A 27,242-nucleotide genomic window follows, 5' to 3' on the forward strand; every position below is an offset into this window, starting at 1 on the left:
CCAGCTTTGACCACAGATAGACAATGGAGGAACAGAATAGTTAGAAGTCAGATTTTCCTCCAAAGCAGCATTAGGACTTTAAGTTATGTGTCCAATACAGAAAAATAAACAGATTTTTTGGCTTTGTGCTACTGCATTATTACTTACCGCACTGCAAAGTCAGGTACTTGGAAATGGTATCAAAGATCTAAAATCTTTTATAGTTCTAGGCATACAACTAGACATTTTTTTGCCTATTTTGACATATGGTTTAAGTATCAGAGTCACATTGAAGGATTATAAACCGAGAATCCAAAATAACAGATGAGATAGCTGCAGGTGTTGGAGGTCTTTATTGAGATTATAGCACAGATAACACTTCTATAGTTACCTTTCCACTTTTATACGATAGTTAAAAATGCTTGCTACAGTGCACATGTAATTTAGGAACCAAGAGAATCCAAAACGTAACTGCAGTTCAAATAAATAAATAACCTAATGTTTAAGGTTTATATTTTAAAAAGTAAAAGGATCTGTACAATATGAAAATATAACAATACATAAACATTAGATTCTAAAGTTTTGTAGAAATAAAACTGCAATTTCCCATACATAAACAGTGCAAGAAATAAAATTCAGATAAGCTTCTGAACTGGGAATTTAAACAATTTAATTCTTAAATTATCATGCAGACATAGCATTTTAAGCCATGCTGGTTTCTATTATAGCATTAATGGTATCCCTTTTACTTGAAAAACTGATAGCCATTAAGCTCACTGTGACAACTGCTGCCAATCCACTCTTTTCTACAGTACATTATACACAGAGGTATTCTGTTGCATTCAAAAAGTAAAATATTGTATGTTTCTAGAGAAGGAAAAAAAAAAAATCAATATTTTACTTTTTTCCCCTCCAACATGTTAGCTTGTTCAAAACAATGTCACACAGTAAAAAGAGCAACATTTCTCCCAGTTTAGATGAAAAGAAAGAAAAAACCCACACTATATAATGGACCATAATCAAGATGTGGTTACTGCCTAGTCACCTTTAAAGTTCAGAATTTATTACTAAAAAAGTTGAAATTGTGGAGATATTATAAAGTTTGACCTCTTGTTGAGAAGTGATGAATATAATAAATCTGAAAAAACAGTGAAAGTAATTTATCTTTTATGTGTGTGTGTGGAACTAATTACATACAGACTCGATGAAAGTGTTGTTCAACTTAAGTTTGTATATAAAATTCTCATTGAGGCAAAGACCAAGGAATGCAATTAATACCAAACTGTAAACACATCATTCATGTTACTTTGAGTGCACATTGACAACATAAGAGTTCTCCTCCTAGACTTTGGCAACAAGACTACAATAGGTCACAGCAGCATGAGTTCACATGGAAGACTGAAAGCACTGCAAAAGAATATACTAAAAACACCAAGACCTCCTAGAAACCAGAAAAATCTGTGACAAGTGCCCCTCCTCTTGATAAGACACTCTCCTGCTCAACTGCTGCTCCCTCAATGCCTAATTATTATTACTTTGTTTTTACAGTTCTGTAGTCTCAGGTCTCTGTGCTTTAGCTGCATAGGTTGCCTTTGTTTGCACTCTAGCCATTGTAGGTCCAAAGGGTTACAGTTCTGTCTGCAGAAGACGACAAGAAGGAAAGATCCTGTGTATGCCATCTGCACTGAATAACTTTGTCCTTGTGCTCTCCTACCACCATAAGAGGAAGCTGCTTTGTGAGGTCCCCTACGGCAGAGGAACAGAGATCATTAGTCAACTCATGAATTTATATCCCAGCTCTTTGGTTTTTTTGGGGTGGGTTTTTTGGTGTTTTTTGGTTTTTTTTTTTGTGTTTGTTTAATAAAGCTTACATATGTATTTCACCTTATGAAGCATACTTGACACCCGCCCCCCCCCGCTCCAAGGCCCCAGTGTTTTGGTTTTTAGGCATTACTGGACACAGTACAACTTTAAAATACAAGTATTCACAGTTTTTAAACAATGTGATTAAAATTTAACAGTCCAAGTCAATTAGGTATACCCGATATCTTCCCTGTTCTTAACTCTTCCCAGTAAAAAAAAGCAACGTTATTATTATACTTCTTTTCTTTTTTTTAAAGGGTCAATTTTATGACTACTGCCTGAAAGCAATGGCCATTTCATCAGGCAACAGTGTTAATTAGTTCTTTTATTATAATCAGACCCCCTCCCAAAAGCAAGATTTAGTTCATAGCCTACATTCTTAGCAACACAACTAGCCAATTGTGAACAGACACAATCACATTTATATACATTTCAAAACTTTCAAAGCTCTACTATTTTTTCCCCTTTTAAACTAAAACCTGATCTTTGAACCAAGTTCTCTTACAACTTCCATATTAAATCAAATTGAAAATTAACCTAGTATCCGTTATAGTACGTTACCTTGCAAGTCTGTCACCTTTATTTTCATATCATATGATCCTGTGAGCAAGTAGTGTGCCCCTGGAGAGAAGCGAACAGAACGAACATCACTGGAATGAGGATGATAGTTCTGCACCATTCGTCCTCCTCGAATATCGTACAACATACAGCTAGAGTCCTCTTGGCCTGTAGCCAGGAGACGACCACTAGGATCAACAGCTACTGAGGCTACAGCACTTCCTACAGGAGAAATAGAAAAAAAAGCAAACACCCATTATATTTATGTATATTTGTGCAAATAGCCAACTTTTTTTTTTAAACAAGAATATACATTGTATAAGAATACCAAATGCTGGCCCTTAGATTTAAGGTGAACATACCTAGCTACTGCTATCTTAAAATAAGAAAATTTTGATGTTCTAGCACTTAAAACTCTGAAGCCATAGGTCATGCTGGAATGGTAGCAAAGCCACTATTAAAGCTGCATGAGAAAAAGTACATGTTTCATCACAGGAAAGAAAGTCAGTCTTTATGAAATAATATAGAACAACGCAAGGAATTCCCTCCCACTCCAATTCTAATTTATTGCCCCACCCCCCCAAATGTTTCAAGAAACAAATCCGAACCCAAATGGTTCTTAAGAATCCTTTTGCAGATTTCTATAGAGTATGTTGACGACTTGCAAAAATGGCTGCTCCTTCCCACGCCCTCCTTTGATTCCGCAACAGTTATCTGTGTCTTGTTTTATTTTAGTGTACTTGGAAGCAGTCCGTTTGAAAGTCACAAGGCAAAAGACTAGCCAGCTTTTGAAAGGAAATGTTACTTTAAAAAAAAAAACAACACAAAACCTAAACACACAAGTAAAGATATCCTCACAACTTCTTTCTTTTAAAGCCAAGACTCCATTCTGTGATGCAAAAACCCCTTGCATTTACTCTCTACTACTTAGACATCTTTAAAATATATTTTTATGCAAGAATGATCAGAAGCATGATAGCAAGTGTTACCTGTTCCATGAAACGTTGTTCCCACAACACGAACACAGCTTGGCACTCTTAGATCCCAGAATCTTACAGTCTTGTCTTGGGATCCGGATGCAATCATCCAGCCACTCCATGTATAAAGTGCTAAAATATGACCTGTGAACAAGAAGACTTCTTTATTTGATTAAATATCATTAATCAAATAATGAAATATTACAGTTCTGATTATATTTTTGTGTTCACAGATTTAACATCCTATGGAAAACCTGACGTTGCATGACCTAAAATGCCAAGTGTAAGGCAATACCCAGATTTGCATCTCTCTGGAATGAAGCATGCACTCTCTCCATTAACTTAACAGCCAATGTATTTAAAAACAACCCCTCCCCCTGCCCCAATACCTCCAGAGCTATTTGGAGAGAAAAAAAAAAAAAGTCTTGCTAGAAAGAAAACCACAGAGACATTAAAAAAAAACCCAACAAGTTTATTAGAATATAATACAGACTTAAAAAGTGCAAAAGAGAAGCAGTAACATACATACCAGTGTGACCACTCAGAGCATGCAGGCCTTGTCCTCGCTGACAATCTGTTGTGTAAATATTACAGTCCCCTGCTCCAGCACTTATTAAAATAGCACCACCACTTTCTGGGCCTTCCATAAAAGCAAGGTCTCTGATTGTCCCATCGTGCATGCTGAACTCCAAATCTGGTCCTAAAGTAATTTAAAAATCAAGGAACAAAATGAGGCATACTTTGTTTCTCACTGTTAGTGCTGCAATCTTCAAAGCAGCTACAGTGATAATGCAGAATATTTTAGGCAAGAGTGGGTATACTACCAAGTATAAACATTTTTGTGCACTTTTCATAGAATACTCCATTTCAGTTACTAGAGTTCAAACAAAACCTCTAAGAACCTTATTTTTATTGAGTGTTGCTTGAGCTTCCTACAGTTCTAAAGCTTTACAAAAGGTACATGGACCACCTCCACAGTCAATTCCAGCCAAGGTTTATAGAGTACATTTATTTCTTTTTGTAAATGATGGTAAACTAAAAAGGCTTTCTCTGCTAGGAGAGATCGTTCAGAACACTGAACCACATAGGACAAGACAGCCTAAGTTCAAAACAGAAAAGATAACCCATATTCAGTGTACTGATTAGGAGGGTTAGGCATGGAAAATAGTATTTGCTGGGAGAGAAGCCTTTGACTTCTAAGATGGGGGAGAATATGACAGAACTACGCAAGAAAAAGGGGAACTGGAATGGAAATAAGTTCCTACTGACAGTCAGGAACTAGAGTTGGGTAAGAACATCTGATTGTTTTACCCTATCTGAAAAAAGTCTACCAAAGACAGCACAATACCAGAGAGTCTTGCAAAACAAAACCAAAACGCAAACAAACAAAAAACCAAACCAAACAAAATCCAAAAGATAATCCCCAACCTCTGGCTCTTTGCTGGACAGAGACTACAGTGATGGTGAAAGGGAAAAGTTAATCAAAGTATTAGAATAAAAATAACAAACCCTATTAACTACATAATCAATGTAATTTGAATGGTTTTGCAAAATATTGGACAAATAATTGAAAATAAGTTCTTTAAACTAAATAAAAACACACACTACCTGTGGCATTACAAGTTTCTGCATTAAAAGGCAGTACTTTCACGTATTTATCATTAGAACCAGTAGCTAACAGCTGTCCACAGGGACTCCAGGCTACACAGTAGATTGATCCTTTATGATGCTTGTTCCTTTTGAAGCGAACTACAGGTTGTTTAGGAGTATTATAAGCACTGGAAAAAAAAAAAGAAGAGAAATATCCAATCTCCTTTTATTTGTAAGGAAAACAATGTATTCTAAAATGAAAATACTGTTTTTCTATTATTTAGATAACATGAAATATGTATGACTGTTTGCATTGAAACATATACATGTGATCTAAGACAAAACAAAAGCATCTTCTCCATCCCATTTTGTCATTTTTTCTTCATCTTCCCATTGTATTTGTGACTGGACATGCAAAAAGAACTCACACAATCCCTTCATCTACAAAGGGTTGATACAGATAAAATAGTAATTACTAGCTACATACAATGAAACCTTATCCCCAGAATCCTCAATTGGTGGGATTTTTCTTACATCCTTCATACTTCAACTTCTTGATCCTGTGGCCACTTTTGAACGTGCTTGAGTTCAATTAAGCAACAGTAGGCTAAGAAACCTCTAAGGGACACACAACCTATGGCAGCACCCAGTGCAGCTGGCATGGCTAAAGGCTGGGTCTGGGACTAAACTATCAGGCTGCAGGTTGGAAAAAGCAGAAGCAAGCAGAAGCCTGTGTAACCTCTGTGTATGTGTGCAGGAAGGTGTTTCTTTTCCAGTTTCCCCTAAGTGGGGATGTGTTTGGTATGACAGCCCAGTTGTATGACTGGGCTCCATATACTTGTGTTTGGGGCTGCTGTTGTGCCTAGTAGTACCGCAACAATAAAAATTGAGGCCTGCTGTTTTATCCAAAAAGTTGTTGCCTATGCTATCCTTGCTGTCAGAATAAGTGGGACTAATCAAGCACTTAAAGTGGTTAAAGGATCAAGAAAAATGCTCCTGTGTTAACCCTACCTGGGAAGACACAGAAAAATGCTGCAATCAGGTACTGTCCCCTCTTTGGCCATTAAATAAATAACAAAAAAACATATAAGAAAAGAAAAAACTCATACATGTCCATCATTATGAACTGTGCACTGGATACAATTTGTTGAATATGGTGACTCTCAAAGCTTCACTCATCTACAAGAAAAGCTAATACAGCAGTCTGTGCAAGAAAGACACATTCACCAGTATATGTTAATGCAGGAATCTTCACAGCATCTAAACATACCATACATTCTTATTTCTGAAACCAGACCAGCTTTACACATGTCTGAAATAACAGGAACAGTCCTATTGATGTACATTTCCTCTATTTAAATCAATCAATTTCCTACAATGTTGTTTCTCTGTTTCCATAGCAGGAAGTAGTCAAGTGCTTAAGATAATGCTGTATCCATCAACATTCACTCCAGTAACATCAACATCAGAAATTCAAAAATTAAATTGCCATTGAAAAATTCAGAAACCATACTATATATACTTTAACAAAAGAGGCAGAGGTAAAAAGCAGAACATCTAAGTCTGTATAAAAACTTTTGAGATAAACATGGCTTTAGTAAAGAATCCTAAAATAAATCTACATGGAAGCTAATTTTATTTTGTTGCCAGAGAGGAAATCCATGACAGATTAGCCTAAATCAGAATCACCATTCAACACACACTACAGAGCTTCCTAAATAGCCTAATGCCTTATATCACACTCAGAGTTGGATTCACAACATTTGTTAAGAGATGGAGGCAGCAGCTGAGAATCACTGACTTTGTCAGGACATGGGAGCACCGGCCCAGCACAGAGACCACATGCTGCCAATCAGCTGTGTGGAAGCACTGTGATTATTTGAGCAACATCTGCAGAAGTGTAATGTGTATCTATCAGTGTTTAATCTCAAACATGTGAAAAAAGCACACTACTATTACACCTTTAGAGAAAGGAAAAAAAAACCCACCAACAATCAAAAAACCCCAAACCAACCTATCCCGAATCAGACATCAGTTTGAAGCACAATTTTGAGAACTTAAAAAAATCCCAACAAAACTTTAATGAACCATTAAACAACTGCTATTTACCAGACACTCCACACAATTATAGGTTTTTGAAAAACAGGAAAAATTTTGAATGTGTGTCTAGACTCAGGTTGTTATAATATTGAATTCTCACAACAACCCCATGCAACACTACAGGCTTGGGGAAGAGTGGCTGGGAAGCTGCCCAGAGGAAAAGGACCTGGGGGTGCTGATTGACAGCCGGCTGAACATGAGCTGGCAGTGTGCCCAGGTGGCCAAGAAGGCCAACGGCATCCTGGCCTGTATCAGAAATAGTGTGGCCAGCAGGACCAGGCAAGTGATTGTGCCCCTATGCTCGGCACTGGTGAGGCCGCACCTCGAATCCCGTGTTCAGTTTTGGGCCCCTCACTACAAGAAGGACATGGAGGTGCTGGAGCGTGTCCAGAGGAGGGCAACGAAGCTGGTAGAGGGCCTGGAGCACAAGTCTTATGAGGAGCGGCTGAGGGAACTGGGACTGTTTAGCCTGGAGAAGAGGAGGCTGAGGGGAGACCTCATTGCGCTCTACACTACCTGGAAGGAGGTTGTAGCAAGGTGGGTGTTGGTCTCTTCTCCCAAGTAACTAGAGATAGGACGAGAGGAAATGGCCTCAAGTTGCACCAAGGGAGGTTTAGATTGGACATTAGGAGAAATTTCTTTACCGAAAGAGTGGTCAGGCCTTGGAACAGGCTGCCCAGGGAAGTGGTGGAGTCACCATCCCTGGAAGTATTTAAAAGACGTGTAGATGAGGCGCTTCGGGACATGGTGTAGTGGGCATGGTGGTGTTGGGTTGACGGTTGGACTTGATGATCTTAGAGGTCTTTTCCAACCTTAATGATTCTATGATTCTAATATGAATATTTTTAAGATAATGTAATCTCTCTGCTGACTTGTAAATCCCATGATGAAATGTTTTTGGCAGACTGTAAGCATAATGAAAAAACACAAGAGGAAGAAGAACAAGTTCAGAATTGAGGAAATCTCAGCATTCCTTTCATATCCAGATGCACTATGTCACTTGTCACATCAGATCGTGCACTGTAACTAGAGACTAAGGCTGCAGAGTCCATCTAACCTTTCCCAATGGTTAGAATAAGTTGTGGGAGCAGAGTTAGTCAATAAGGAGGCGTTCATTCCACTGAAAATGTTTTGCACTGTTTACCAATCAAGAGGAGGTTGTTTGGGCTTCAAGCCCAGCAAGTCGGCTTGCATTGGCTATCAGCGAAATCAACCAGGTTTGGGGTTATTTTTGGTGGTGTTTGTTGTTGTTTGTTTTTTTTTGGGGTGTTTTTTTTTTTTTTTTTTGTTTCATACATTGCCAATGTATTCCAAATATTTTGGAATTAAACTTCAAGGGCTACCTTACTGATGATATTTAAGGAGGAAAAGAAAAAAAAAATCAGATTACTTTTTGAACACTTTCGAAGCCTGAACATGAGTCCTAAACTGGGAAGGTGTCCCAGATAAAGTCACTGTGCATACTTGTAGCTCCTTCTGAAATTCTGACATTTTAGATGCCTGCACTTCCCAGGAAAATAATGTAACTGGAGCAGAGACAAGGAGATGGTTATTGAGATGGCAATATTTATTTCTAGGTGAAAAAATATTTTTCCCCCTCCTATTAAAAAAAATGAGTGAAAAGAAAACAGAAAAGACTAGGTGCACAGTATACCACAAACAGTGCTTTTTCTGTCAAGGAACTAAAGTATCAGGAAAACAATGTTTATAGTAACAAGGGTAATAGACATGCTCTGACAAATTTTGCTGTAAAAGTTGAAGATACTGCTTTCTCTACTGTTAAGTCTGTCCTGTCAGAAACTGCATCTCACAAAGCCCAACTTGTGCTGGCTTGGGAACTGACACATGCTTTCTCCCACTTTTACAGCTGGAATATCAAAACCAGAAGCCACCACAGTAAACGCAGAAAAGCTCACCTGCTGAAGCAAAAATAACACTTTTATAAGGAAAAGGTGTGGTATCGTGGCAATACTTCTTGCCAGTAATGGAAGAGAGCAAAAAAGTAGCCTGCAAATATACAAATTCTTCAGCAGATCATCTTATTTTTGTTTCGCAGTTCAGGTTTCTAGGGAAAGTATTGCACTATTTACAACAACAAAATAAAGGTATGAAATGTACAAATATCAGTAGCTACAGGAGAAAGAAGTGCTATGCTACAGAAAAAGAAATGATTATAACAAGCTTTCTTACCTTGGGTCAATTACTTCTGGATAGGCACAAACTCTCAAAGTTTTAGAGTTAGAGCCAACAGCATATAAACTCCCACTGGGATGAAACGCTACAGCTCTGACAGCTTGTGTGTCTTCTAGAGTATTAATGCAAACAAACTGCTTTTTTGATTTATCATCCTGTGTAGAAGGATAACAGTCAAATCAGGTTCTTCAGCATAAAACCAGACATTTAAAAGTGCATGTGACTGTTTTGCTGAATAACGTAAAACTGTTGTACCAAAGTATTAATAAGTAGCAGCACCAGACTAAACTATTCAAATTACAGATGTGTAAAACTGTCTACTCCAGATCAAGGAATGGCATACTTCAAAAAGTTCTTTTCTTCAACTCACTCTTACAGCTAACACTAGATTAACATTTCTCATTCTCCCTCCAGGCTTCCAACAGCTTTTGTTCTTCCAAACAGCCCATCTCAAAAGCATGATATTACAGTTTATTTCTGTGTAAACACATTTGATCTGTGTGAAACTTGCAAGGGGAACTAAGCTGCATTTTTCTGAAAACAGTAAAATTCATAAACACAGTTTATAAAACAAATATAATACTCAACATAAGAATCAACTTTTCACCCTGTAGATAACACAAAGTTATCATTAAATTATGCTAAGCTTTATTACATCATCCTCCAGATGACTTCATCACCACCTTTCTAAAATTTTGATTTTTATCTGATGCAGAAACTTTGGAATGTACTTATTGCAAAGTTATTTCCCTAAAATCGGACCATAGTGACAGGAGTCCAACAATCCAAGTCTCAACCTGGAGAACACGAAACAATGGCTGCAAAAGACATCTCATTGGAACCTCTGTTGTACAAGGGAGACACTGAGAGAGCTGGAACTGTTTGGCCTGGAGATCAGACGGCCTTTCAGGGTGTGCATGTGTAAATCTCATCAGTGTATATGAACACCTGACAGGAGGAGTAAAGAAGATTGAGCGAAACGCTTATCACTGGTACCCAGTGAAAGGACAAGAGACAATGGACTCAAACTGAAATATAGGAAATTCCATTTAAGCTTTTTTGTTGTTTTATAAAAAACTATGAGGGTGGTCAGACATGGGAACAGGTTGTCCACAGAGGTTGTGGAGTCTCCATCCTTGGAGATACTCAAAACCCAACTGGGCCCAGCCCCAAGCAGCCTGCTCTTGTTGACCCTTCTTTAAGCACAATCTCCAGAGGTCCCTTCCAATCTCAATGGTTCTGTAATTCTGTAGGTACTGCATCAACCAAAAACCATTCTAAATATATATTAACAATGAGAGGATGTCACATACTCAGGATTAAATATTGAATCTTGTGAAAACATAAATTGTAAAGGACAATAAAGAAAACTCACCTCATCGCCTCTTGTCCTAGTTAAATTCCCTGAAGAATCTTCCAACTGTGGCTGAGTGACAGCATGTTCCGATACACTGTTTTGATTTGGTGAAAAGTTTAAATTCACAACAAGATAGAAAAAACAAGAGCAGGGACAGATTTGTTTATAAGTATTTTTTGGACTAAAGTTACAGTTTCAGTCATACTCAGAACTGACTAATTTATGTGGACAAGTGTTACACGTGTCTGATTCTTTATCATGAGGTGGTTGTTTTTGCAGCAACTCCAGGCATTGAACAAGTGAACACAGGTTAAAAATACTTGTTTTCATTCCATAACATACATATGTATACATATGTGGAAAAAGAGTGGTTGCTTTCAGGTCAGCACTACCTTTTAATTCCTACTCTGCCCTGCCTCTCTCTCCATCTACTTCGTATTTAATAAAAAAGCTTTCAGAAACTTAGAACACAAAATAAACAAGAACTATACATTTAAGATGGAATTAAAAGTCCAAAATTAAAAGTAAGCATAAAGTGTAAACCATAACAAGTAACCACTATTTCTTGTGTGCTGTCAAAAAAAAAAGGATTTTATAATCCCTATAAAAATATATAGAAAACACTGATCATGAGCTAAATAACCCTATCCAATGACAAATTCATCTGATAACTAAAAATTAACATGAACACCTTCTCCCACAGTGCTAACAGAAGAACATTTCTAGTCCTGAACAGTCTCACATAACTTACGTTTGATTCCCCTGCACAGGTGACTCGTCAGGAAAGGGTATCTGATTAGCTGATCCACGCTTTCGAGGAGTGCTTGTATTAACATTTTGGCTATCAGTTGTTATCCTCTGACTAGCATCTGAAGGTGGTAATGTAAAGTTATTTGCTGGATTGGTAGATGCATTCCCTTTGCTCCCATTACATTGCTGGCTAAGTGTTTGTACATCATTTCCAAGACTGTCCATACCTATATTTAATTCTCCTAGCTTCTGAATAGATCTAATAACAAATGACAAGAAAAAGAGACCACCAAAACAGGTTATTATGAGAACTTGAGGAGGGACAGGAGTGGGTGGAGGGAGAAGCAACAAAATCCCCCAACCTGTTAAGAAACTGTTCAGTAAGATTCTGCTGCTGATCAGCTCCATCTTCTTGATTTACGCCTCCTTCCAACAACATTTGCTGGTACAACTGTCGTTGTTGCTCTTTCTGTTCTAAGTGCTGCTGGTAACGTAGTCTTTGTCTGTAATATTCCTGAAACTGCTCTGTTGAATCACGAAGCTTAAAAGAAGTGAGAATTACTAATGAAAATTAAATAGTAAATTGCAGTATTTAACCTAAATATTCACTCTCCAGTTCATTATTATACAAGCATCAAAAGGTCAGCAGATTCTCCTCTGAGGAGCAATGCTTTCATTCTCCCCTAAAACCAGATACAATTTACATATTAAAAAAAGAAATTGCTGCCAGCCTGTACTACTCACTGTTGAAGAAGTTCTGCCCTAATTCAGAAAAAGACTCCTCTTTCCTACAAAACTTCCGACGTATTACTTAGCATCAAAACAAATAGGTTATTGGAAACTGAAAATAAAAATCAGAAAACAATGTAAGCTACATTCCAAATTTCAACTCATATTTTCACTACAAATTTAGTATTTTCTGCCACGTTGACACTTCTGTGCTGTCAGTCTGCAAAGCAGATTTACCTCTCCCAGTAGCCAACCTTTAAGTGGTCTATCTAAGTGTTACATCTTACTGTTGAAATTGGTTCTAACTTTAAAATTCCTTACTGGTCCTTTCTGGACCAAGCACAAATACTTAAGCTTCCTTTCTCATAGTCTCTTCCCTTTTATGTACTATCTTTAGCTTCCCACACTGTCAGCTCCTCAGGACTCTCTGCCTTCTGCATTCCCTGATCCTCACTTTCTCTCTGTGCCACTAGTTCCAAATGATACCATCAAAACAGTTGAGAACAAGTTAAAAATGAACAAACAAAAAACCCCACAGAAAACCAAAAGAACTTTAGTCCAAGGCTAAATCAACACTGAAAAAACCTTAACTGCACATTTACCAAACTAATAGAAAAAAAAAGTAGTAAAAGAAACCTGGTGGATTTTTTTTGTTTGTTTTTGAAAGTGACATCTTTGTCATCTAGTTATTCTAAGTTGTATAAGGACATCCTGATATCTTTGCATTAGTTCAGACAATTCATGCAGAGGATCTTTCTTCATAACTATGAGCTTTTGTATTTCTTCTAAATAAAAACACTTGCACTATAATTCTGTGTTCTCTGACACAATAATTTTTTGGTTTACAATGGATTTCCTAGCTCTGTTGCATTTGTAAAAAGTTCTCCACCTGAGATGAATACTTGCAATTTAGAAACTCTGAAGTTATCTTCAGAAGTCTAGAAAGCATTCTCTATATTTCAAATAGGTGAACTGTTCCCCACTCAGTGGGTTATAATCCTCCTAAGCAACAGGTATATTCTTGTCTATACTTCTTTCCATGACTGATACTTTTTTGTTGCAATTGGATTCAATCCTTTGATCCTTTAGTTTGTGTAATAATGATACAGAATCCAACACCTAAACCTAAAATATGTTGCTCCGATGCTCTATTCTATAAACGCCGGCTTCTAACACAACCCGTCCAGGAACAATGCAAAAATAAAGCTATGAAAAGAAACTTGAATGAATTTCCTACTCGCACAGATATACACATATACCACTACAATGTGGAAAACAAAAGAAGGTGAAATTGAATTGGGTACTACATTCTTTTCTACTTGTGTATAATAGTCTGGCCAACATCTTCACCCACAGCACAGCATCTCCTGTCTTCATTCTCTCCTATAAATTCTGCGTCTGTTTTTTTGCCTTTTGAAGCCTGCTCTGTCATACGTCTAGCTAAGCTCTTTCCTCCCTCCCGTAGTTCCCAATGTGCACACACAATGTTGTTGCAGCAGAGAAGTTACACAGCAAAGTCCTTGAGGGGAGTGAAGTCCTCAAGTTTGGAGGACTTTGTTAATCCTCCAGCAGACCCCGTTGCCTCAAATATCCAGAGTCTACAAGAATATAGCCCTGTCAAGACTAGACTGGTTTTCAGTACCATATAGATATCATAAGCCAAGACAAAGTTTACTTAAGAAAATCAAACTGGAGTCTGCAAACAGACGGCATACTCGATGTTATTCATCATTACTGAATTAAGAGGCAGATATTTCAGACTGTGGAAAGGGAATAGAATAGCTAACTGTTTTAATTGTTTTGTACCAAACTATTATTTAACTTTCCCCACGTTTCTGTTAAGGAGAAAAAAGGAAAACAAGGATAGTCAAGGCACAAGCCTTCAAAGATGAATCAAAAAACCAGTTATGCTATTGGATTCTGAACAGCAAAGATACATTTACCAGTGAGTTACCCAATTTTAATTTCTCTGTGTCCTAGACAAAATTATTGAAGATGACCTATGAAACTTAGTGTTAATACCAAAAATTGCAGGCTACATGCCAGATTCCTCGCTAAAACACTAAGAAGATTCTTAAGCATTGTTTAATCTAACATTGCTGGCTTTGAGTACTGCAACTTTTTTTTTTTTTAAAGATATACACAACAGTTTAGCAACACTGCTGATGTGAGAAGGCAAACTAATCAGCTGCATTACAGACTCAAATGACAACAGAACTTTATACAATGGAAAAAAAAAAAGAGTAGTTTTGTATACAAGATGCAATATGGTATTTTCACTATAGTAAAAACAAAATTCAAAGCAACCCATTGTCATGCACGAAGTTCTCAACACAAAGGCAAATCATTATGAAGTGATCAGAACACAGCTCAAAAGGCCTCATTATTTTTAAACAAACAACCATTACCTCATTTTTCTCTTGTTTGGCTGATCCCTGACTCTGTGCTCCATTAACTGGTTCATTTTCTGGAACTGAACTCTGGCATAAAGTCTCACTGCTGATGGGATGCTGTGGCTCCACGGGAGTATCACTTCTTGCAGCAACATGGAAGAGAAGAGAAGCTTAATTGAGAGAAATTAAGAGTAGAAAATCCCCTAGTAAGTAGAGAAAGATAACATTCTAGAGTAAAATCTGATAACACAAGTATGCAGACTACTTAAGCCACATAAAACTGAAAGCATTGTTTAGGAAAAAAATGCCACTTGCAATGGGTTACACTAAACAAAACTCCTAACAAACAAAAAGCACAGACAGTGTGCTCTGTCGCCACATTTTCCAAAAAGCCTTACCACCATGGGATATCCAAATTCCATGTTTCCTACCCCTACACTTGAATTATATACCCTTTAACTAGCAAGCTATTCAACTCAATTGTTTTCAAAGCAATTATGTGTATGGAATGTATCAGATATACTATGTGACTAATGTCTTCTCTAAGATATTAGTATTGTTACCACTATCAATCTATATTTTAAACTATACTTAACATCCATCAGCTTGAACATTCCTGAAAGTGCTACATAGGAAAGTGTTTATATCAGTTTTGCTATTCTTGCATCATATAAGTATTTCTGCATGGAACTCTTTCCAAAATGCTTTAGCAATCAGTAAGCGTGCAGAACACATTAAAAGCCTTGGATTCCCATCTTCAGTTTTGTCAACTTGCAAAGTCCTCTTTACTCAGTGACTTGGAGCAAAGCTCTTAAAGAAGTTATTTTGAACTTTTTGGGTGTAATAACAAAAGTAACTGAGCTGACTAAAAGACAAGTAATTGCTTGCTGAATACAACTTATAAAAGCAATACCATGTTTCTGCAGTGCAAGAGGAAGCAAGGGCCAGATTTACATAAAGCTCAGCTTCCCAGCTTCCACCCTTGCAAATATTGCCATTTAAGATGGACACTTAATCTGAAGTTGGAATTTTTCTGAAAAATGTAATGCCTTCTTGAAAACTATGGGTCTGGCCCCTTAACCTAATTCTAACCTTCAAGAGATGTATTAATTAATGAAAAAACATGTTAAGAACTATCAACTTCACTTAACATCACATGTGAACGCCTACACAAAGAAAAACTGCAGCAATTTACCACTTTGTTTAGCGCACAAGATAACACTATTTGTACACAATTATTCCATTACGCTAAAATTGAAAAAGGAAACAAAAACGTTCAAGAATAATTTTTAACATTGGTCCCTGGGCTAGATGCACAAATGTTAAGGTTTGCGCATACAGATGAGTAAAATTAGAGGATTCACAATTCAGTGTCTTCAGGAGGTACACTTTTTAAAAATGGAACACAAGACTTAAGCTATGCACAAAAACTCCAGTTGTGAAGAGGCCAGTAAAACCAAAGATTTAAAGTGGATCATTTAGAATCAAATGAAATAGCTCCTTTCAAGATAAGCATTAAGGAAATGTATTAAGACATACATTAGTGCAAATATGTCCATTATTATTGGTGAACTGACATCAGTATGATGGTGTTTATTACCTTTTTATTGAGTTTAGTTACAGCTGCTCTTTATCTTAACACAAGACACAAAATATTGCTGTAAGGCAAAACTAACAGACAATGTCATGAACTGCGGCCAGGATTGAACACTACAGCTCTAAAAGTGTCCTCTGCTGGCCAGTGCACTCAAGTGCAGTGCTAGTTACCCACCTGGTTCTCTAAGGGCCAAAAAAGCTGGCAGCTGCTCTCTAGAGAGGCATGGATATAACACTTAGAAAGGGGCAGAACTGATCAAAATAAAGGCCAAGCAAAAACATGATTATAAGCTCTTAGTTAATAAGTACCATTTCTCCTAGTTACCAGGACTTTGCTCTCAGAAGGTAAAAAGCACAAAGTTTTGATACAGGCTTTAGTTCTTAAGGAAGGAGAGAAGTCATTTTTGCAGCCTACATTGCATTAAAAGAAGTTATTAATAGCATTCACTGCTACCATAACCCAACTATCTCCAAGTCCAATATAAAAAACATAATATATTCAGCCACCTTATACAGATCTGGTTTGGAAAATGTTAAGTAAATATTTAAGCTGAACTACTATTGTAATAATGTAAGTGACAGAAGAATGCTACAATGACGGCATATAGTCATTTCCACTGACTTCACTGGGACTATTTCTATACGTAAATTTTTGAAATGTACTTAATCATTTACAGTGTCACGACCAAAATTTACAGACACTTGAGGACAGAATGGGATGGGGAAAGAAGATAAGAGCTACAGCTATTCCACTATCTCTGTTTATTTATCTGGAATGAAAGAATTCAGTAATACTGAACACAAATCTTAGCGAGACTCTATTACATAATCAGAGCATATTTGTGCTCTGCGCTAGGATTTCAACTTTAAGAAAGTCCAGATTGAATTCATAAAGCTTAAGATCAAATACAAAAATCTACTTTTATCATAAAAGCATAAGAAAGAAAACACCTTGGATACAGAGTTTTAACTACAACAACATTTAAACAACCAAATTATGTTTCTATGTTACAATTATGTTCAAAGTTACAATGCAGGGAAGAACCCAGGAATATGAAGTGCAACATAAGCCAAGGTAAAAATAAAGCTACAGTTGCACTTACCGCTCAGGTGACTCTTCAAAAATGCTGTGACACTCAGTATTCTCAAGCATGAGACTTCGGCTGAGATTCTGTACTCCTGGGTAATGGAAATTAGCAAAGGAGTGCGACATTGGAGAAGTTTTGGTCCCAAGGTCTGTGACTCGCTTATCGTGATTTGTTAATCCACACGACAGCCCATCTAAGGCAGGGTTTAAGGAGCGGGTCATGTAAGCATCTGCTGACTGAGGCCGTCTCATTGGGGATGATGGATAAGGAGAAAGTTTGCTGATAAGAGGTGTCAAAAGATCAGCATAGGCAGCTTTTGTAGGCTTGAGGAGTTTATCAACATGAATATTAAGCATCTTTTGTTCAAAAGCACAAGAGAAAACAGTAGCTGGCAGATTCTGCAGCCACGATAATAAGCTAAGGTCCAAGTCATCACACCCATTACCACACAAGAGATCAATGCCCAACAACACTTCACTTTCTGTGATTTCTTCTCCTGTTGCTTTACTCTGACAGAATTCCACACAACATTCATAAAGCAATCCCTTCATTACGAGCTGAAATAAACGATTGTTACTTGCTTTGAAGCCAGCCTCACTCAGTTTCCTATCGGCCGGAATAAACTCTGCCACCATGACACAGGCTTCTTCAAAGCAGTGAACCCGTGCAGTGCTGGGATTCCAGTCCTTGAATTCTGCGTGGTTGGTCAAGCGAGGCAGCGTCAGTAGCAAGCAGAGTTTACTATAGTCTTCCTTAGAGGGACAATATTCCTCCAGCGCATGTAGGCACTGTACAGCCTCTCGCATTGTAAATTCCAGCTACAGAAATATTAACATTAACAGAGTAGTTTGTAGTACATATGTTTCTACAATAAAACAGTTAGTTGAAGAAGAACAGGCAGCAGCAGAATTTCTCCACTATCATTCCTTTATTACTATTACTGTTTATATTTTAATTAAAACAGTATACAATATAGAGTCCAGAATTGCTGATGCAAATGTAGTTACCACAGAGCCAAATTTCTGGATGCTTTGACTTCCTGAAATCTCCCCCAGTCCCATCTTCTATAGATCTATGGAACTTTTTCATATCACTGCAAGTTTTATAGGGTTAAAATTTTAAATCTGTAGCTAAACAGCTTCAATTCTATTGTAGCACTGGTTACTTCCATTCTCAAAGCCAATGGAAGGTTTTTTCCCTTTTTTCTATCTATGAAAACCTACTGGCTTAAGTTATAAAAGGCTTGTAGATTTCTCTAGCCTCCAGTGATTTGCAACTTTGAGTTGTCTTTTATATTGAGATTTTCTGTTCTTCAATCAAAAATGTTAAAAAAAGTTCAAAAAGTTCTCAGAAGAGAAGACCTCCAAAAGAATAGAGGGCTTTAGTACAAAGCTTGTTGATAGCTAAAAGCCAAGAACCATGTTAAATACATGTATCTTGGTATTTTTAGTTACAAAGATTTAAAAAAACAAACAAAAAAACCCACCCCTTACCCATGTTACCTAGCATCTGCTCAATACAGCAGCCTTTCATCCACAACATGCCAACACATTTGGTAACATTCAAAACAAAAAATAAAGGACATAAATCTGATTTTTTTCTTCTGTACTGCTATCTAGTAACAGTATACAGATTGAGTAATTGGAGGAATAGTACACCTTTCCTTTACAACTGTAAATAAAGACTTCCTTTCAGCTTTCTCTACACGGTCAAGAGAAGATCCTGCAGTACAATGTATGTGTAATGGGACAGAGAATTAAAATCAATTCAATTTGGAAAATGAAATCAATTGTCTTAAAACTACTAGCATTCTTCATTTTTAACTTCATAACATTTTTGTTAGAAATTTGGTGTTCCTGTATTATCAACATAAATGAAAAACTAATTAATTTCACAATCCGCACACCTTCTTTGTCAGTTTGAGTTAATGTCTCTTTCCATATTGAAAACCTAAGTTCACAACTCCTGCTGTTTGCACATTTAACTGAATCGGTCTTTTGCGAACACCTCTGTTCCCTCCAAAGAAACAACCGTGTCCTTTCTCTCTAAAAGCAACAGAAATTAAGTTTAAGATTAATTCAAATTGGTATCTTTCACCTGGTCCCAATTATGACAATAAATTTCCATGATTCTGAGGCTTGCTTCAGAAATCTTTTGAAAAAAAGAGCCCTGTACTTTAGCATAATGGCATAAAGTAAATCTCAGGATCAGGACCACAAACACAGCATATGGTCACTGATCTATGCTGCTGAGTTTCAAGCAACCCTTGTATACACCATTCTATTTGAGACCTGGGAGCCACATTCATTTCCAAAGGATGGCAATTATTTTTTCCGTTGTTTATGAAGCCATTTGGTATTAGCTAAAATTTGTGTATTTGGTGCTGGGAGCTTCCGCTCTGCCTTTAATCAGCATATCTCAAGAGGCTTCTTGACAACAAAGAAATTCCCAAAACAGAGACAATTCTTACATGCTGAGGCTCATCTTCCGCTGACATCGCATTGTTTACACATAAGGCTTCCAAGAACTTCTGCTTCATTATAATGTAACGAAATCTGCAGGTGATAAGTGAAATACTATACATCTTGATCCAGTAGCTAAACATTCTTTTAGAGACAAGCAGAGTATTTGACAGCTGATTTTTGAGTTAGGCATAGAAATTGCAATGACAAGGAACTCTGATCTCAAATTTTAACAAATAGGTAACCACAAAATTACATTTTAACAGAAAATGTCTTTTTCAATTATTGCTTTCAAAAATATTACATTTAAAATATTAGAGGGCTAATAAGAAAAGTATAGCAATCATACTCATTTCTTAAATAGAAATATGACAGAGCAGCCAAAAATAAAAACATGCACCATATTCCTAAAGTGTATGGCAAATGAAAACTCATACAGATTGTGTGCACGTATTTTTCATAGTTTAAGTTAAAAAACCACACACGCTTAAGGAACTGTATACAGGTTAGAAAAAACAAAAACTAAGGTAAAAAACCCTTAGAACTACTGCTTTCATACACAATATTTAGAAATCCATGTATTTTCCACAACTCAAAAAATTGAACTCCGACATTCTATTTTACCTTTTCTTGTCGAATTTTTCCATACATTCAAGAGGCTGAATAAATTGAAGAACCTCATCCCACTGACCATCAAGAATCAATTGCCTAGTAAAAGAAAGAGTCACTCCTTTAATTTCACTGGACAAGAACATCCTTTTTCTTTCTAAGTAAGCAGCTCCTTTAAAAATACAAGTCATTTAAATATATAACAGGGGATCAGCCTGCTTTGAAAAGTTAATGCTTTGCACAGATGCCAGGATGACTGTCTGATGTGACTAGTAATAAGAACAAAATCCAAGTCCTTTCTCAATATTTTGTAAAAATAACTGCATACAAGGATAAATATTAATTATTTTTAAAGCACATCAAAAAGGACAAAACAGTCCTGTGTCTCCTGCTTTACCTGTAATTCTTACTTAAAAAAAAAAAATTGAATAAATATATTGATTCAATGAATACATCTTTAAGAATGAAAGCAAACTTAAAAATGAGTTAATTTTAATTGTATACATACTGCTGGGCCTATTTTATAAGGGGAGGGGAGAAAAACACGCAACTCCCATATTAAGAACATAAGAGGAACAGCTTGGCAGGAACTATGCCAGCACAAGAGCTCCAACTCCAAGAGCAGTGGGCTAGATTGCACAGGTGGATTAGTTTAATTTCTTCGTGCCCTCATACCACACAGAGAGTTCTCTATAAAAGGCCCAGATCTACAAGGAAGGGGTGAGTTTCTCATTGAATGTATACTCCAACTAAGCTAAGAATGAAACAAACAAATAGGATTAATAACTTTAATCTTTCCCTAATTCTTCTTTCATTTTAGCCCAATATCCATAATTTTAAACAAAAGGGAAGCCAGGTAAGAGATCTTGTTCAGTGATAAAATATATTTTTTAATGTTTTAAGAACAGCTAGGTAAGTTATTTTCTCATACTTCTACAAAGTTATTAAGTACCTTTGGCATGAAATAGAAAACAGCAATGCTAAAAAACTAGCGTGCATCTACAGTGACTCCTTTTAATAATTTTGAGGGCAATATCATGAATGGTAAATCATACCAACTCTCATGCCTTGATGATAGCAGAGACCCCTTTCATATTGTTAACTTTAAGAGAGATACAGATAATATTTAGGGGGAAAAGCTTTGGAAACCACTCCACTCATCCTAGATCTTAGCACTAGAATATTGTCAAAATATTTTATTTAGTTTAGAAGTCAATGAACTACACATTCAGTTCCCTGTGACATGGTAAGTAGATAATTACAGACCACTGCTGCCAACAGAAGATCTTGCTCTCCCATCCTATTCCTGCTCAAGTGCTTTCCCCAACTTACCCTGCGCTGATACTGGCACTTGTTAAAACTCCTTCCCACTTCAATTCATCAGCATGCCAGAAAAATAACTAAGTTAAAATGAATGAACAAGCAAATAAAAAAATCGAATTCTAAACCTATATTGATGATGCCTAGTCAGTTAGTTCAAGTGGCTCATAGGAGGACGTCATTAACTTCAAAGCTGGACCACAGAATTGGGATCAGGAAGAAGCAGAATACGATGAGGGCCTAAGGTCTCCTGTTTAGTGGCATGGGGCTGCCCACAGAATCACAGTCCAATTGTATGTTTTCATATATGTGGTATTTAAGCACCAGAGAAATAAGTCCTACCTTAGAAAAAGCATGTCATCTGAAAACAGGCCATTAATGACCCCACTTTCTTTCTCAAGCGCCAGCATACTGATATGAAGTTTCCTTGAGTTCAGAAAATCTAGTATTAGTTTAATTATTTCAGCTTCTTTAACATTCACTGTTTCTTCAGCTGTCATGATGGCAGCCTAAAAGGGAAAAGAAGAGAAAATTTTAGCTATGATCAATATCTTATTTTATGCTTGGTTAACAAACGTTGGCTACTAAAAAAACTAAAAATACAGTTTTACAAGACAGAATATTGTAGCATTACAAAAATTAAATAGACGAGATTAGGAAATTGATTTTAAGAGGTTGATTATGAAGCCACCATTAAGACCTAACAATGCATTTGCATCTTTTTTATTTCTGTCCTATGCATATATAGGGGCCCAGATAAACAAATCTACCAAGAAAAGCATGAAAATATTGTGCTACCCAGTCTGCAATATGTAAAATTTTCCTTTTTGAAATGCAAACAGTAAAGTTCAAAGAGCATAAAAATAAGCCAGTTATTATGTCATTATCTAGAGATCTTACATATAAACTTAAATGTTTCTAACACATACAAAAAGCACAGCACACCAAAAATGCAGTCTCCCTCTACCCCACTTTTGAAGTAGCGTATGGCAATTAAGCCAAGGCTTTTTGTTCTTCCTTCATAAGGATACCTATACCTGTCTATATGCTTTATAAAGAACCTAAAGCTGCAAATCCAAGGTGGCCTAAGCCAGTTTGGCCGCTGAGTGCTAGAGTCCCATTCACTCACCTGCCTCCAGCTGCATGTTCCTGGCCCTTCCTTAGCACTCCTCACTTTTGTCATTGGGTTAGCTTTTCCACCAACTCGTGTTGAAATAGCTCAACGGCCTAATGAGCTCTCCAGCCAGCAGAAAGGAAAAGCGGGAAGACGCAGCTGGGGCAGTGACAGGCCAAGGCCCTGGCTGCCAGCAGCAGCTTGTTTAAAGCTCCCATGGATACAATGTCCAAGCTCCTTTGCAACACAATTCCTCCAAGGATATGAGAGTTGTAACACATACTTCTCTTAGGAAACCTAAAATAAATTCTGCTTCTGGCTAAGTCTTGCATGGTTCCTTAAGTCTGACTTCAAGTAGAAGCTGTTCAACTTTTTTTTTTAAACCTTAAGAAGACTTTACAGCTGTAGCTCCCAAGTTGATCTGCTGAAAACTATTTGAGGATGTGGGGAGAAACCCTATAACACAGCCAAGCCACGTAGCATTGCCTCATCGGGAGCTCTTCAGAAAAAGCTAGCGGCTACAAGAGTGCGATTTCACATTAGGAGAAATTCAGTTTAAGCCCATGTTACTGCAGAAAGGGGTAGTCCCTCTTCTCCCCTCTGCACTCAGCCACACGTCCCCAGCCACTTCATGGCACCCACAATGGGTGTAAGGTTACCCAGGCCACTCTGATCCCGGCACAAGTTAAACATTTATTCACTCTGTGGACACAAGGAACTGACAGTGCTTTGCTTTCTGGCAGTAGCAAAGTCTTAACCTGACTTAATTTGAATATGCGAGTGCACCAAAGAGGAGAGAAGCAGCCAGTATCAGTGATGAACTGTCAGCAAGAGGCAATATCCCCAGGACCAAGGGGAGACAGTGGAATAACAGTGATCAGAAAAATGAATAAAGGGAGATGACCATACAGAGCAAGAGGTCCGCAGCAATAGGTTATAGTTACCCCAGCTGCCGCCCCTTTTCATTCAAAAGGGGAAATAAAAATACTTCTTAATTCCCTCACGCAACCATTTACTTATGTGGAAATCTAGCAATTACGATGCTGAAAGACAACCAACTGCAGGTAATGCAGCTCCCAAGACAAGCTGAAGAGATGATGCAGCCTCCAGATACCTCGGTCTTGGAAAACTGGAGTCCATAAGCTAGTTATCTATCTCATATTAGGAAAGAAGCACAGAAACTGGTAATAAGAAATTAAGGAATGGATACAGTAAGTTTGAATAATCCAAATAAGACACTCAAAATATTAACAAGAAATTCATTATTTACCAGAGAAGAGAGGAAGAGACAAATACTCCAGTGAAACTTCTCACTGATCATCATAAACCAATGCTAATGAACTTGAAGGGATACAAAAAATTAGACATTAATAAGAGTTTTTTTTGTACTACGTCATCTAAATCACCAAGTTTTCCATCTTCCTCTCAGTTGTATGCCAACTTTTTTCCAAGTAAGTTTTTGCCAGAACATTTGACTAGGAAAGCATTCGATTAGAGCAGCATAGTTTACTTTGGAACAACAGAGACCTAATTGTGCCAGATGAAATGGCCTAACTTCTTTTTAAAAATGGCTGGGTTTAATTCTCATTTTAGTCACAGAAGACTCCAATCACCAAGTATTTTGATGGGTCTCATGAAAGACACACCCAGAGACCACGTGCCCACTCTCGGCTAGTAAAGTCAAAGGAAAAAATTAAAATCTGGCTTGCAGAAAGCTTTGCTGCAGGAAAGAAAGCAGATAGACACACAAATCCAAAGCCAGAACTTGTAGAAAAATGCTTTATCCTTATGTTTTAGCACTGTTTCAACTTCTGCTTTTGGCAACTGGATATGGATTTTTGGTCCCAGAGAAAAATTCAACCCTATACTTACACACTGAAGGAAAAAAATTAACACAAATTTAACCAGCAGTTTAGTATTAACATTTTAATTCCCAACCTCACCTAATGCATTTGCACGTCTCTTTTATTATGCTTTATGGTACTGGTGTTTTTTATATAAGTTAAATGAACTTCCTTGCCAAGAGACAAAGTAAAACTCAGGCAAAGCTATATTGAGACTCCCCATCAGAAAACTACTAGAAAAATTCAGACTAAGACTCCCTTTGAAGAAAGGAACACCAAGTCCAGCTTTCTTTTCAACTGGATCTACGGGACTCAAGTCTAAAGAGGAAGCCACTCTACATAGCTTCAAGATTGTCTTAAAATTAATTATTTATATTTTCTATTGATGGAAAAATAAGCATAATACTCAGTACCTTGCTTAAGAGTACAACTACATTCAGTAAAATCTAGCATCTGCAAGAAATTGTCTTCCATTTCTCACTGTAGTTTTAAAAGAACAGGTTTGTCCTGAACATAAAGCCTTTGCCAAGTCTAACACTCGACTTAATTTACTTAACTTATATTGCCCATATAAATTAGGATAAAGGATGATTGGCACCCTCTATATTTGATATGGGACTAGTAACAGCACTTTTGGGGGCCTGTTAAGAAAAATATAATATCCAAACATAGTTTGGATACTGAACTTCTGAAGAAGAGTCAAAGTACACTGATAAGCTCATACATTAACAATATTATGAAAATATTTAGTGTGCATTGCTGTCAGAGCAACACAAATAGCTAGAAAAGAACAGTAAACCTACTAGAAAAGATTTTCACTTAATCTTGATGTTTTTTTAGGCTGATGAGCTCAGACTTCTCTTATAAGCATTATGCTGCCACAGTAATAAGCAGCACTGTAACACTACCATGAAATTATAAATATACATAGGCTTACACATCACCCCCTATGAAATATACCAGTTTTTCTGACATTCAGTGGTGGTGGGGTGTGTGTGTGTATGTATATAAATGAAAATAATAATAATTAAAAAGCAAAGAACAGCAGGGGAACTCAAGATTAGAGCTCAAGCTGCGTCTTTGGTCCATCCCACTATATTGCTTTCTGCCAGCACATATGGCACGTAACGTCACAATCTGATCAGCTCAAGCACTAATACTCAAGAGTGACTGAAGCACAGCATTAGCTTAAGGTATAAAAGAAAGTAAATGAGTATTAGAGCTTAACATTTCAGGTGCTTTCTACCAATCAGGTTTTGCTACAACCTTTCTATCTTATGCAGTCTTTTCAGAACAGCACTTTTCCACACCTGTCCTTCTTCCTTCCTTTTCCTGTGCATTCCCCTTTATCATCTTCCCCTAGTTCTGTATTTAAATTAGTTTTCCTCCTAATAAATCGACATCAAGAAAAAAAAAACACAACTTCTTGCCACAAATCTGGCACATCTTTTCTCGGTAGCTTCAATGGACAAGATGTCCTTTAAACAAGCTCTTTGGAACATAGACTACCTACTCCTAAATTTTCCAGAGAGAGATTTCACTCTTGTTCTGTCCTTACTCATGTTCTAAGAACATGCCAACAGCAAGAATCCTCTCATGGTGTTATAAGTATAGAAAACAATTCTTAAAAAAAAAAAAATATATATATACACTTATACATATAAATATATTATTTCAGGAAAATGTTTATAAACTAGAAGTGTCTAAAAATAGCGTCTAAATAGTCTTTCTCTTTAAGTTACCTTCCTTCGAAGAAATTTAAAATGCATATTCCCATGCTAGAAAGTTAAAGTAAGGTTTAATATTCTGGAAAAAAAGGAAATAGTGAAATTCTAAAATAACATAGATTCCTGTGTTATTTATCATCTGAAATAGATCACTCGCCAATAGTGTACAATATGCATTCACAAAACTGGGCAAGGAATTTAAAATCTCTAACTTCTCAGAAATACAGGAAAGAAATATTGTAGTTCAAATCTTAGGTGTCACACTGAGAGAGCGGTGATGTGTTTAAAGGGAGAAGGGATGCCTAATTAGAAGTCTTGGTTCACTGACTTTGATGACAGCTGCAATGCATATCCATAACCTCAGCATCTTGTTGAGCTATGTCACAGAAAAACCAAATGTGAAGAAGTAATACATATTTTAACAGCTGGCTATTTCGCGTAAAGTTATTTCACCTTGTAATCCATCCTACAGTCACTTACATATGACTCTTGGACCTGCCCAGAGGCCACTCCGGAGTTCCGCCTACAAAGACCCCACGGGGGACTCGGGGCCCGGTCAGTACCTAGTGGCTCCGTTTCTGATGTGCCCTCAATCATCTTCCAGTTATTCTATATCAAAAGAATTTACAAAAAAGAGTCTATAGGCCAAATTTTTTATTACAATTGATTCCCACAACAGTTAGTGCAACTCACTGACAACCATTTTACCCTAAGAGATCGCATGATTCATTATTTCAAATGAACTATATTGAACATATTAAGCCCTCAACAGAAAACCTTCACCACACGTTTTACAGTTGAACTCTATGATTGAAACCTTTTTCTACGCCAATACACAGCAAATAAGTGTCCTCTTACATACTAGCCTTTTCTTCCACACACAGATTTTTCACTGGCTTGCCCTCTAGTAATCCATTTTTCTACCCTGCTTAGATCAGCTGTTGCTTCAGAGCCACCACAGTAATCCTTATCTCACCATGCTTTAGAGGTGAC

The 27,242-nt window shown here is 37.1% G+C and overlaps 1 protein-coding gene across 9 annotated transcripts; it reads right to left on the bottom strand.

The window, feature by feature from the left end:
• Window positions 1-313: 313 nt before the first annotated feature.
• Window positions 314-26,875, bottom strand: WDR47 (WD repeat domain 47). 9 transcript variants are annotated; one of them, XM_075156516.1, is made up of 16 exons: window positions 26,703-26,875; window positions 21,907-22,073; window positions 20,260-20,343; window positions 19,644-19,728; window positions 17,189-17,991; window positions 14,505-14,631; window positions 11,730-11,908; window positions 11,595-11,626; window positions 11,369-11,486; window positions 10,636-10,711; window positions 9,258-9,415; window positions 4,983-5,155; window positions 3,907-4,077; window positions 3,390-3,521; window positions 2,404-2,622; window positions 314-1,725 (listed from the first exon to the last, which is right to left on the bottom strand). In XM_075156516.1, exons 1-16 carry the CDS (start codon window positions 26,844-26,846, stop codon window positions 1,583-1,585), a joined length of 2,811 nt encoding a protein of 936 aa, XP_075012617.1. In that variant the 5' UTR covers window positions 26,847-26,875; the 3' UTR covers window positions 314-1,582. The 9 variants fall into 9 exon arrangements, with proteins under 9 accessions (XP_075012617.1, XP_075012616.1, XP_075012613.1 ...); XM_075156515.1 differs by having other exon boundaries at window positions 2,404-2,463; window positions 2,551-2,622; window positions 11,369-11,626; XM_075156512.1 differs by having other exon boundaries at window positions 11,369-11,626; window positions 26,730-26,875.
• Between the last annotated feature and the right edge of the window lie 367 nt (window positions 26,876-27,242).

Source organism: Calonectris borealis, chromosome 8 (genome assembly GCF_964195595.1).
Source record: "Calonectris borealis chromosome 8, bCalBor7.hap1.2, whole genome shotgun sequence".
In the NCBI taxonomy this organism is placed as follows: Eukaryota; Metazoa; Chordata; class Aves; order Procellariiformes; family Procellariidae; genus Calonectris; species Calonectris borealis.